Source organism: Equus przewalskii, chromosome 13, assembly GCF_037783145.1.
Source record: "Equus przewalskii isolate Varuska chromosome 13, EquPr2, whole genome shotgun sequence".
NCBI classification, from domain to species: Eukaryota; Metazoa; Chordata; class Mammalia; order Perissodactyla; family Equidae; genus Equus; species Equus przewalskii.
In genome coordinates this window covers 45,668,986-45,681,209 of record NC_091843.1, presented here as the reverse complement: position 1 = coordinate 45,681,209, position 12,224 = coordinate 45,668,986, and the positions used below count along the sequence as shown (strand labels likewise).

At 34.7% G+C, this 12,224-nt stretch overlaps 1 protein-coding gene across 2 annotated transcripts in view; it reads left to right on the top strand.

The window, feature by feature from the left end:
- The window catches only part of SLC12A2 (solute carrier family 12 member 2), a 103,862-nt gene that overhangs the window by 47,128 nt on the left and 44,510 nt on the right, over positions 1-12,224 (top strand). For both annotated transcript variants that reach the window (XM_008530066.2, XM_070571255.1), the window contains exons 5-10: positions 475-614; positions 2,775-2,885; positions 4,350-4,458; positions 8,730-8,857; positions 8,955-9,039; positions 11,884-12,035. In XM_008530066.2, coding sequence (XP_008528288.2) covers positions 475-614; positions 2,775-2,885; positions 4,350-4,458; positions 8,730-8,857; positions 8,955-9,039; positions 11,884-12,035 — 725 coding nt within the window. The remainder of the gene's footprint in view (positions 1-474; positions 615-2,774; positions 2,886-4,349; positions 4,459-8,729; positions 8,858-8,954; positions 9,040-11,883; positions 12,036-12,224) is intronic.

Here is a 12,224-nt window from a genome sequence, read left to right as displayed (position 1 = left end):
GTTCTTGATGTTTCTCGAGATACTTTTTTTTCTTAGTATTCAGATTACCAGCAAATTACTATACTAATTTAAGTAACTGAAATCATGTCAACTGTGATTTTAAAAGTTACATTAAGATTAAAATTATTACTTGGAAAATCATTAGGAAATGATCTTGATATCTATGACTATGAGGAGGAGGCTGTTGCCTCTTTAAGCTTTAGAAGAGAAATTGGGGATTTAAATAGGATTATTTTATATTTGATATGGGGAGAATTCTCTGAATGTTGAGAACTGTTGATGAATGAAGTGGGTTGTGAAGAATTCTTTCTGGGTGTTTCTTCCTAAAAATATGCTCACCCACTTGCCTCTTAATTTAACTGCTGTGCTCACTGGAGGCATGTGCTTTGTGAACTCTTTTGTGCAATTAAAAGGATTCTTTGACATTTAAAATCCTAACTTTAGTACTTTTGTTGTTGTTTTCCTTTCCTTTAGGAGGAGCATATTATTTAATATCTAGAAGCCTAGGCCCAGAATTTGGTGGTGCAATTGGCCTGATCTTCGCTTTTGCCAATGCTGTCGCAGTTGCTATGTATGTGGTTGGATTTGCAGAAACTGTGGTGGAGTTGCTTAAGGTAATTAACCTTTCTTCTAGTCATTTGTTTCCCAAATCTTTAATGAGGGCTTATGTGCCACTCTCCATATGAGATGCTAAGAAAGCAATGATTAACACGAACCTTGTCTTTCAAGAAGTTTAGCATGGGAGATAGACAAAGGAAAAAATTATCATAGAATGTCAGAAGTGGGTAACTGTAGGAGGCCTTGGCAACATGTCAGGGGATCACTTAATTTACTCTCCAGGAATGGGATGGCAGAGGAGTGTCAAAGAAGAGTTATCCAGGGAAGGGAGGCTAGACGTTAGCAGGCAGATAGGAGAGGTTGGGTGCAGTATGAGAGAAATAGGGAAGAAAAGGAAATAAAGACCTGGACTGGGTAGAGTATGGTGTGTTACAAAAACTGGAAATATTTCCATATGGCTGAAGCACATAGTGGCAAGAAATTTAAGATGAGAAAGAAAAAAAAAGGATCAAATCAAGAAGGGTCTTGTTTGCTCTTAAATTTGGATCTTGATTGGAATTGAGGGCCATGATCAGATTTGGAGCCTAAAGAAATATCTAACCACAGTTTAGAGAATGGATCTGAGGGATCACAACTGGAGATAGAGACCATTTAAAAGGTGGTTCTATCTATCCTAGGAGAGAAGATGGTGGCTTATTATATTGAAACAGTGACCATTGGGCTGGAGAAACGTGGGTGAATTTGAGAGATTTTTTTTTTTCTTTCTGCTTTTTTTCCCCAAATCCCCCCAGTACATAGTTGTATATTCTAGTTGTGGGTCCTTCTAGTTGTGGCATGTGGGATGCCACCTCAGTGTGGCCTGACGAGTGGTGCCATGTCCATGCCCAGGATCCAAACTGGCAAAACCCTGGGCCACTGAAGTGGAGCACGTGAACCTAACCACTCGGCCACGGGGCCGGCTCCGAGAGACTTTTTTTTAAATGTTGATTTTTTAAAAAGTTGAATAAGCAGACTTGATGATTAATGGGATGTGGAAAGTTAGAGAAAGAAAAAGGATTTAGATGGAAGGTAAATGCTATCCACTGTGAGATAGAAAACACAGGACAGTTTAGTTTTGGATGTCTAATTTGAGGAACCAGAGGTATATCTAAGTAGAGCTGGCCAGGAGGTGGTTGATGATACTGCTCTGGAGTTCAAAGGAGAACTTTTTTGAAGGGAGACTTTAGTATGTGTGTAGTAAAAGCAGTAGACGTGAAATAGGATTCAGTATTATTAAATGAGAGGAACCTTGAGTGACACCCATAGTCGTTCATATTAGGCTGTAACTGTTTTTCTACAATGGTATGTCGTACATTAGGAAGTGTAAAATCTGAAAAGGACTGGCACTTACATTGGCATTGACCTTACCTGTGTAGGCCAAAGAGATGGAGAAAAGGAAGTAAGCAAGCAATGTAATCAAGAGCTCATGTTCTTTTATGTTTTTAGTGTCATTGATACTAAGCCACAAATATTTGTGCCCATGGAACGGAATAGTGTGTGTTTTTAGACAACTTCGTGAAAGTGTCTTCATCTCTTTTCCTTAGTAACATAAATGACCATTAAAAGCATGAATCATTAATCACAATGAATACAAAATATATTTCTACTTTGGAACTTTAAAGAATCCTAACTATTAGTACTACTTAGTCATAGTATGATTTTTTTATTTGCTTGTTAGCAGTTCTCTTGTTGATTTATTGTCTGCGTTAAATATAGTATTAATAATTTGATTTTTTTTAAAAGATTTTATTTTTCCTTTTTCTCCCCAAAACCCCCTGGTACATAGTTGTGTATTTTTAGTTGTGAGTCCTTCTAGTTGTGGCATGTGGGATGCCGCCTCAGCATGGCCTGATGAGTGGTGCCATGTCCGCGGCGTCCTGGATTCAAACTGGCAAAACCCTGGGCCACCGAAGCAGAGTGCACGAACTTAACCACTTGGCCACAGGGCTGGCCCTGAGATCATATTTTTGATGTCATGAGATGCTTGGATGACACCTCAGTAGTAAATAGTAATTTATTCCTTTTCCTTACATCTTCCCATTCATTCATTAAAAAGGCATTCATTCGACTTCTACATGTAAGGCACTGTGATATCTCTAAAATGTTTCAAAAAGAATTAAAGAATTTATCTAAAATAACTAATATTGCTCATTATATTCATAATTCTCCTTTTCTAGGAACACTCCATACTTATGATAGATGAAATCAATGATATCCGAATTATTGGAGCCATTACAGTTGTGATCCTTTTAGGTATCTCAGTAGCTGGAATGGAGTGGGAAGCAAAAGTGAGTAATGATATCATTGTAACACCTGTAAATATTTACTATTAGAAACTTTTAGAGCTTATGTTTTGGGAGTGCTCTAAAATGTTTTAATACTTTTAGATTTTGAAGCTTCTTAAGTGGCCGTTTTCAGGGAAGTTTATGTATAATGTTATTTTCTATTTGATAAGGGGGGAATATTTGGAGATTAAGTCAGTCTAGGAGCCAGTGAAACACAGTACTTTATACATTTTAACTTCCCACATCCCCTCCCATCCCCTAGTCTTGATTTGCATTATGTAGAAATGTCAATATATTAGATAGCACAAATTAGACTCTTGGTTTGTAATTTATTTAAAAGTTCAATTTAAAAATAAGCACAATGGCAATAAACTTCAAGTTAGTGTCCATATGCAGTTAGAGAAGCTAGTCTTGCTCCTTGCTTTGAAATCTCAGAAATAATGCCTACCAAAGCCAGTAACACTGTTTCTGGGGAAAATTGCCAAAGTCACATGTTAACATGTAGGCAGAGTACCCAAAAATGTTTCTGTGTCTTTGAGAGAATATGCTGTGGCACGGCTCTGGTGTCCTAAGTAATTGATAGCCACAAAGATGCTGCTGAAGAACTCAAAGCCTCTTCCAGGTGTTTTAATGTTTACTTTTATAAGATGGTATAAAAATCACATATTTGTGCTATATATCAACTATGATAATATTTACCAGGTCAAAAATTAGGTAAGTCTGAAAGAATAATTTTTCCCAAAGTTGTTATTTAAGTCATTAGTATAAAATTAAATCACTTACTTATACATTTAACAAATTCACTTTACTGAAAAGAATAGAGTTTCCTATTACCTGGGACATGATTAGTATATAACTCATTTGTATTCCTGTAGAAGACAGAGTTTTTCCTGAGTGTCTTGTCAGTTTTATTGGGAGGTTAAGAATGGAGGAGAGATGATGCTTCTCATGACTTGTTCCTTTCTTCTAGTCCTATTACTCTTTGAATTCCCGTCCTGGGTGTTGTCGTCTTTCTGTACTTTTTCTTATTCTTTTCCTGTAACACTCACACATTAAACATTGTGTTTGGATTTGGTGTAAAACTTGTTTGTAATAAATACGTTCTCCGTGTCAAGGTTGTACTGGTACAGTGGAGGGGACAGGAAAGAATGATACAGGTTTTATAATTTGTGGTTCTCTATGATTTGTGGGAGGGTGTGCACATCTTTAATTAGTTTCAGAAATATATGGCATGATCCTACTTTTGCCATCCATTTTTCCCCAATGTGTTGAACATTCTAGGAGAGTTCTTTAAAGATTTTTTGTTCATTTAATAAAAATTTATTAGCACCTACTTTGTGGCACTGCTTGAAGCACCGGGGAAATAAGACAGAAATCCTTTTCCTCATGGAAATTATGTGCTAGTGGAACTGAGTTAATGTATTGACATGAGATATTTGATTTGATTTTTAATGTTTAAAATTCCAGGCTCAGATTGTTCTTTTGGTGATTCTACTACTTGCTATTGCTGATTTCGTCATAGGAACATTTATCCCATTGGAGAACAAGAAGCCTAAAGGTTTCTTTGGTTATAAATGTGAGTAAAAAAGATATTTTTTTTAAAGTTGCTTATTATAACATTCTAGTATTAAATAAATTTAGTACATTTTAAATATTTTGTAATGTAATCGGTTGGTATAGTGACTAACACTGGTTGAGAATTCAATTTAGTTTTGTTCTCTTTGTGTATGTTGTATAATTGGAGTGAAAAAAATCACTTTTATTTGTCTTTCATTTTTCATAATTAGCAACAAAAATGATAATGTAGAAAAATCTGTGCTACTGAGGAAAAGTGCTTTTATTCTCTACTAATTTTGGAAATTTGTAACTGAAATTATAATTTTTGTTCTAACATGGCTTTTTGCTCTTCAGTTGTATTTAACCACAACAGTCTGTGAGTCCCTAAGACTGAAAGCAAATAGAAATACTAGTTTCTTGGTGTAATTGCAACTTAAGTTTTTCTACAGTTTACATTATTAATTGTGTGAGAATTTTCCACAGTTTTCATTTTCTGTAACCTTTTTCATCTGCGTCTAATTTTCACTACAGGTGAAATTTACTTGTCATTTATTACTTCCTGAAGTGTCTATCTGTATCTCTTCCCACCCCCTCCCCACTTAATTGAGCAGCAGCTCTGAACCCATCTCTGCAAGGTAAAATGGAAGTGGGAAGGAGTAGTTGGTAGCATCAGAGAGGCTTACCACTTAGGGTAATAGGTCTGTCTGTCTTCAGTTGTCAAAAGCTCTTTGTTTTGAAGCCCTAGAAGAAAAGGCCTGGCTTCAGTTCTCCTGAGATGTTTAGCCCAGAGCTATTCATACAGATCTGAAAAGGTGCAGAATGTAATCAATGCACTTCTTCCTTCAGAAGGTTTTACTGGGAGAAAAAAATCAGCTGAACTAAACTTTGGAGCCTAGAGACCTAGTTGATTTACATCCTGGTGTAAGCTCCTTAATCTTGTTGCTGACTGGTACCAACACACAGTCCTTTGGATCATATGCGAGTAGCACTGGTTTGACCTGTGTCCAACACTGACTTAGTTGGCTGGGCAACTTTCTGGTATGAACTGTTTCAAGGTTCTTTCTTACCTTTACCAAGGACACCCGCCTATTACTTGTGTCTGCTGGTCCTGGGTTGACAGTGTGATGTCTGTTCTGATTACTAGTGCTTATGCCTACTTCTAAACTGGGCTTTAAATTCCTGATTTCCTGAATGGGGAAAGAGGTGTCTACTAGGCATGCTACAAGTGACAGTAGCATCAGTTAGGTAAATAACTTTCTGTATTTTGTGTTCTCATATAAGTTATATTTGTGACATTTCTTCTAATTATGAATGGTTTTTTCACTTCAATAGTTATTACATTATACATATTTTTAAACACTTGTTTTTGACACTTATTTTTGAAAGAAGTGTTAAAATTATACTGGGTGATTACTTCTAAAAATATTCCTAATAATTATATATTTTCTGTTTATGACTTTAATTTAAAAATATCTGCTAGGCCACATTTTTCATTTCCTTTTTTTCAGATCCTTGACTACTTGTTCAAGTATTACATAGACATATCGTATAGTAACAATTTATATTGTATTCAAGTAGCACGTCTGGGCTTATCTCAATCTGAGATAAATAAACTTAAATTTTGGAATATGACTTCTCTTTTTGGATGGTTGATACTGCTTGACTCATTCATTCATTATATTGACTTCATTCATTATACTAAGGTAGTGTCAGCAGTAAACAGGTTATGTTGATAATCTTGTCAGTTCAAATGACTACCTAATAGGGGTATTCATTTTCTCCTCCTCTTTTTCCTTTCTGATATGAGAAGTATCTCTCTTTGGTCAAAGACCAGTGCCTCTTCTGTGTTCTGGATCCCACTTCTTTCACTTTCTCAAAGGTATTTGTCCTTTGGTAATCTATTTGCTTCCCTGCATCAAAACTCTCACCTCCATGTAAACTTATAAACTTGCTCTAGTAATTCCCATCTTGAAAATGCTCTCTTATTCTCCTCCAGTTACCACCTCATTTTCCAGTTCCCTTTCATAAACAGATTTCTCAAATCCTTACCTCCCTCTTATTCCTTGTTATTTCGAAATAATTTCGAACTTACGGAGAACTTGAAAAATTAATACAGCATATTCTTTACACCCTTTACCTGGATTCACCAGTAATGAATACTTTTCGTATTCTATTTTTTGCCACATTTGTTTTATCAATCTTTATATATCCAATTATTATTAAAATGATTGTTAAACCTTTTGAGAGAAGTTGCAGAAATCATGACTTCTTAATTCTAAATACTTAAGCATGTATCTACTAAGGAAAAGGACAATTCAGGAAGTTTAACTTTGGCGCAATGCTAGTATCTAACATGTGGTTCACATAAAAATTTTTTTAATTGTTCCTATAAAGATATTTATAATGACTTTTTTGTCTTTCATGACATTGACATTCTTCAAAGGCCCTCCTCTTGGGTTTGTCTGATTTATTTCCATAGATTCAGGTTACTCATTTTGCTAGGAATGCTGTATGAACAATGTGTCTTCCTCAGTGCCTTGCATCAGGAGACTCACGTGTTGTCAGTTTTTCCCATCACTGATGGTTTTAACTTTGATAACTTGGTCAAAGTAGTAGCTGAGAGGTTTCTCTGTTGTGAGGTTGCGATTTTCTTCTCTGTAATTAATAAGTAATCTGGAGGGATGCTTTGAGATGGTGCGTAGGCTATTCCCCATCATACTTTCACCAGATGGTTTTCTGTCATTCATTCTTAGTCTCCCTCACCTGGATTCTGTCTGTCAAGGTCACAGTCACATGGTGCTAGATTCAGCATGCACTTTTCAGTCCTCTGCCCTCAGCAACATTATACTTAGTTGTTCCATTCTCCTTAAAATGCTTTTCTTGTTTGATTGGATGTCAGACACCATGCTCTGGTGAGTTCTGTTCTACCCAACTCACTGGTCACTATGTCTATTACTCCTGATACCCCTTGTCTTCTTCTATCCTCTAAATGTCAGAGTTGCTCAGAGTATGGTCCTGGGCCTTCTAACTATATTCTTGTCTTTGGTCCATTACCCACACAGCATCCACATAAGCATTAATTACATCATGTCATTTGCATGTTTCTAAACCTACCTTGGCTTTCTATTATATTTAGGATAAAATCTTGCATAATCTATAAAATTTTGTATAATCTCATCCTTGCTGATCTCTCCAATTTCATTTCATTTTCCCGCTTACTGGAGAGCTTTATATTCTTTTAGTTCCTCAAAAGAGCTAAACCTTTTTCCTACCTCAGGGCCTTTACACATATTCTTTTTCAGATGTACTGTTTTCCCTGATCATCACACGGCTGATTCTTGCTCAGTAAAGTCTCAACTTAAGTATTATCTCCTTAATTACATCTCTTTAGCTTTCTCTAACCACATTGGATTATATTCTCTCTAGATTCTTTCTTTCTTTATCACATACCTTGTTTCCATCAGTACATTTATTGCTATTTGTAATGACCTCTTTTATTTACTTGGTTTGTAGCTCCCCGTTGAGTCTCTTAAGTTCCATGAAGGTAGGAACCATGTCTATCTAGTTGCTATTGTATCTCTAAGCATCTTGAGATACTAGATGGCTCCAGTATAGGACCTGGCACATTGTAGATACTCAAATATTGAATGGACGGACGGACGGATGGATGGATGGATGGATGGGTGGATAAATGACAGTTAATTGGTTGGTTCAGTGTCAGAGCCTGTCAAAATGGATGGAAACAGTAGGACTAATTGAAGCTTTTGTTATTGTTTAAATGGAAAGGACCTTTACCTAGTTTGCCTTAGCTACAGTTATCTGGAAGCCTGATGAATAGCCTCAAAACAGTCACCACTAGGAAACAGAGAAAGCTGTACAGACATACAGTTGGATGTGAGGAAATAAAATGGTTTCAGATCAGTATGATGTTCCTTTTGCCTTCCTACCTCCTTTCTTGTTTCTTTGACCTATGATTGAGGGGTTTATCCTTGCTTTAATTTACCTTTGGACTGGTGATAACAATCAAGTTAGAGGTGTGTGAAACATAATTAGTAAGGTATACAAGATAGTTAGGGCATGACCCAGGTCAAATCATCATTTTGGTTTGAAGCTGTTCCCTCATGTAAGAAAAGAGGAACACCAATACTTGCATTAGGACATACTCAAGGATTTACCAGTTACTTGAACTGAAGAAAAGCCAGGAATCATACATACCACTTACTCTTGATCTAAAATTATTATGATCTAATTTGCTATCAATTAATTGTCAAAAATATTTTATTCCTACAGCTGAAATATTTAATGAGAACTTTGGACCAGATTTTCGAGAGGAAGAGACTTTCTTTTCTGTATTTGCCATCTTCTTTCCTGCTGCAACTGGTATTCTGGCGGGAGCAAATATCTCAGGTGATCTTGCAGTAAGTATTATAAAGTACTGTATCAATTGTATATAAAACATGTTATACATATAGTTATTTTTTAAAATAGGCTTAAAAAAGTCTTCTTGTCTTCTAGGATCCTCAGTCAGCCATACCCAAAGGAACACTTTTAGCCATTTTAATTACTACGATGGTTTACATAGGAATTGCCGTATCTGTAGGTAAATGCCTTACATTTCTTTATATGTTTCAGAAATTTCGTGATGTACATACTATAAATACTTACTTTGGTGACATGATATTTCTAACTTTTAAATTCAGAAATATTTCAAGAAAAAGATACAGAGTTGCATATTTTAATTCAAAAATAGATTTGAGTAAACTAGTATTGATTTTAGACATTGTCTAAGCCACCAAATGCTCTATTATTTTTTCTCCAGGATTTTTATTAATTATAGTAAATTAGAAAATTATGTCAAATCTTATCTGCAAACTCTTAAATTTTACTGAGATGTCTTTATAGAAAATGTAATTCATATGTAGAAGTAAATGCATTTCACTCTTATTTTTACAAATTTTTGAATGTTTTCATTTATGGTGATAATTTCATATTTTCATGTAATCTTACTATATGAAGATTGTTTCAAGGCCATTAAGCAATGCGTGGCATTTTTTCTCAAAAACTGATTTCAATGAATAGGGCATACTACATTGAATTAAAAGTCTTACTAAATTGAATGAAAATGGTTTTAAACTGTTTTATTACATTCATGGAATCATAGCATTTTAGAACCTGAAAGGACTTAAGTGGTCAACCAGTCTCTAAATCTGTTTTATAGATGAGGGAATCAAAGCTTAGAGATTTCGCTACCAAGGATGACTGGCGCTTGCTCTAAAGAATTGTTTTCATGTCCCACAACTAGAAGGACGTGCAACTAAGATATACAACTGTATCTGGGGGGGGTTTGGGGAGATAAAGCAGGAAAAAAAAAAAAAAGAATTGTTTTCATGGCAGAGAGAAGCTTTTTTTTTTTTTTAAATAAAGTCTTTAAAGGCTATTTATAATAGTAGGTTCTTTAACTGAAACATTCTAGTTTAGAAAAAAATTTAACTGTTGATTTACATATAATTTGCATACACTGTAGATCAGTTGTCTTGGGTTTATCATACTTTCATGAAACTATATACTTTACCCAGAAAACATGCGTTCTTGGAGTGTAAGCATTGTTTTTAACGTCTAAACTCTAAAAGTCATTTCACAGTTAAATGTCTTAAGCATACTACAAGAGTAAATCTTAGTTTAATCCCAATCTAAAGAATCACAAACTCCAAATTCATAGACTACAGAGTATAAGGTTTTCATAGTATTTCAGTAAGAAAATTTCATTTTTGCCGTATAGGAGGTAATGACAGAACTGTTTTTACTAATTCTCCTGCTAATTTGCGTAAATGTAATTTTGAAATTTCACTCAACAAGAGTTAGAAATGCTAATAGTTAATATTATCAAGGTGGGCTAAATTAACATTTTACAAATGATTTGGATTTCATTTATCGTTATAATCCGTACATAAATCCCTGAAACTCATTTTGAAAAAACAAATGAATTATATATATAAGCATAGCATATTTTTGTTTCCCCAAAAGTTCTTAGCATGCTTGTATTCCTTGTACATAGGCTAAATAAGGAAAATTTCGTTTTAATTTAACAAATGATGAAACTGATTATGTTTCAAATTGGAAAACAATTGATTACTGAAGATAAACATTTTCTTTTTTTCTGACCTCTGACAACTGCTGACCCTTATGCTCATTTCATTCTGTCTACGCTAGCCCTTAGAGCAATGGGAGTAGCCTGTTCTTCCTGATATTCAGTATCTGGGCCAAGAAAGATCACCTCTGCGCCAGCAGTTGTGTAACTAGTTTAAAGCAATGGAACCCTCTTTGCCCGTAACAATTCTGATGTAGAACATCGGAATACAAAACACACACAAGCGTGCCTGCTCTAGGGCTAGACAGGGCTCTGCTATCCCCTCCCCGCTCAGTGGTTTCAGAAGTACCTGAAAGGAAACATGGTTTTGCAAATATAGCTCTGAAAGTTAGATGAAGAAGTTTAAAAATGAAGAACTTTAGCTAGTCTGTTTAGTCATTAAAATATTTTCCCTTTCAAATGTTTATTTTCTGTTTATTGTTCAGTTTTTGCTGTAATGCCTATAATTTTTACGTCATTTATGATGAGACAGTAGCATTAAAGTGCTTCAAAAGTAAAAATCTGTGAAATCCAGGAAACGGTAATTACTGTTAGTTATGCATCATATATTATTCCAAATAATGAAGTTCTTTTTCCAAGAAAACTTTTTAAATGTTTTATTATGGAAGTTTTCAACTTTGCACAAAAGTGGAGAGCATGTTCTAATGAGCTCAATATAACCATCACCCAGCTTCAAAAAAGTTATCAAGAATTATCACTACATGGTTAATCTTATTTCATCTATACCCATTCACCTTGCCCAATGTGTTATTTTTAAGCAAATCTCAATATTGTGTATTTTCTTATCAAGGTAGACTTAATTTGAGACAAAGTTTTAAATAGAATTATAATTTATTAATATTCAAATTGTTCGCCTTCACAGAAGATTGATATTACCTGAAGTCTGATCTTTGGTATGTTTCAAATATAAAATACATGAGTGTAGGAAAACATTTCTGCCATTTGGAACTGTTTCAACACAGTGTTTTTATATTTGCTAAGGCCATCTTATCCAAATAGGCCAGGAAATAGTTTTTCTAAAATACCATTTCCACGACTATATTTACAAGGCTTTTAAGTATTTATGTGTAAACACTACTCTTCATAAGGTTCATTTTCACTACTTAAATATTAGGAACCATGATGCTTTCCAAATTCTGTTCCAAGTAAAACTATCTTAACTGTAAATGCAGTGTATGCTGTTATAAGCAAGCATAGATACAGTCAGTATCATAATTTCTTCATGAGTATATATAAGTTTGAAATGAATATAAATGTTAGCTATATTATTTGTTCTCGTTGTCACTTGTGCTTCAGGTTCTTGTGTTGTTCGGGATGCCACTGGGAACGTTAATGACACTATTGTAACAGAGCTTACAAACTGTACTTCTGCAGCCTGCAAATTAAACTTTGACTTTTCATCTTGTGAAAGCAATCCTTGTTCCTATGGCCTAATGAACAACTTCCAGGTGAGCATCAAATTTATATTATACATTCTATATTTATCTAGAGGTCAAACTGCTATCGAATCTAACCATTCAGAGTATAGCAGTAACTTAGAAGGGAGGACTGTTGTTACTTTATACCCAGGTATCTGTTAATAAAGCCTATAGATAACGAATTGGGCAAACAGAAAAATATGAAAGGGTAAAATCGGA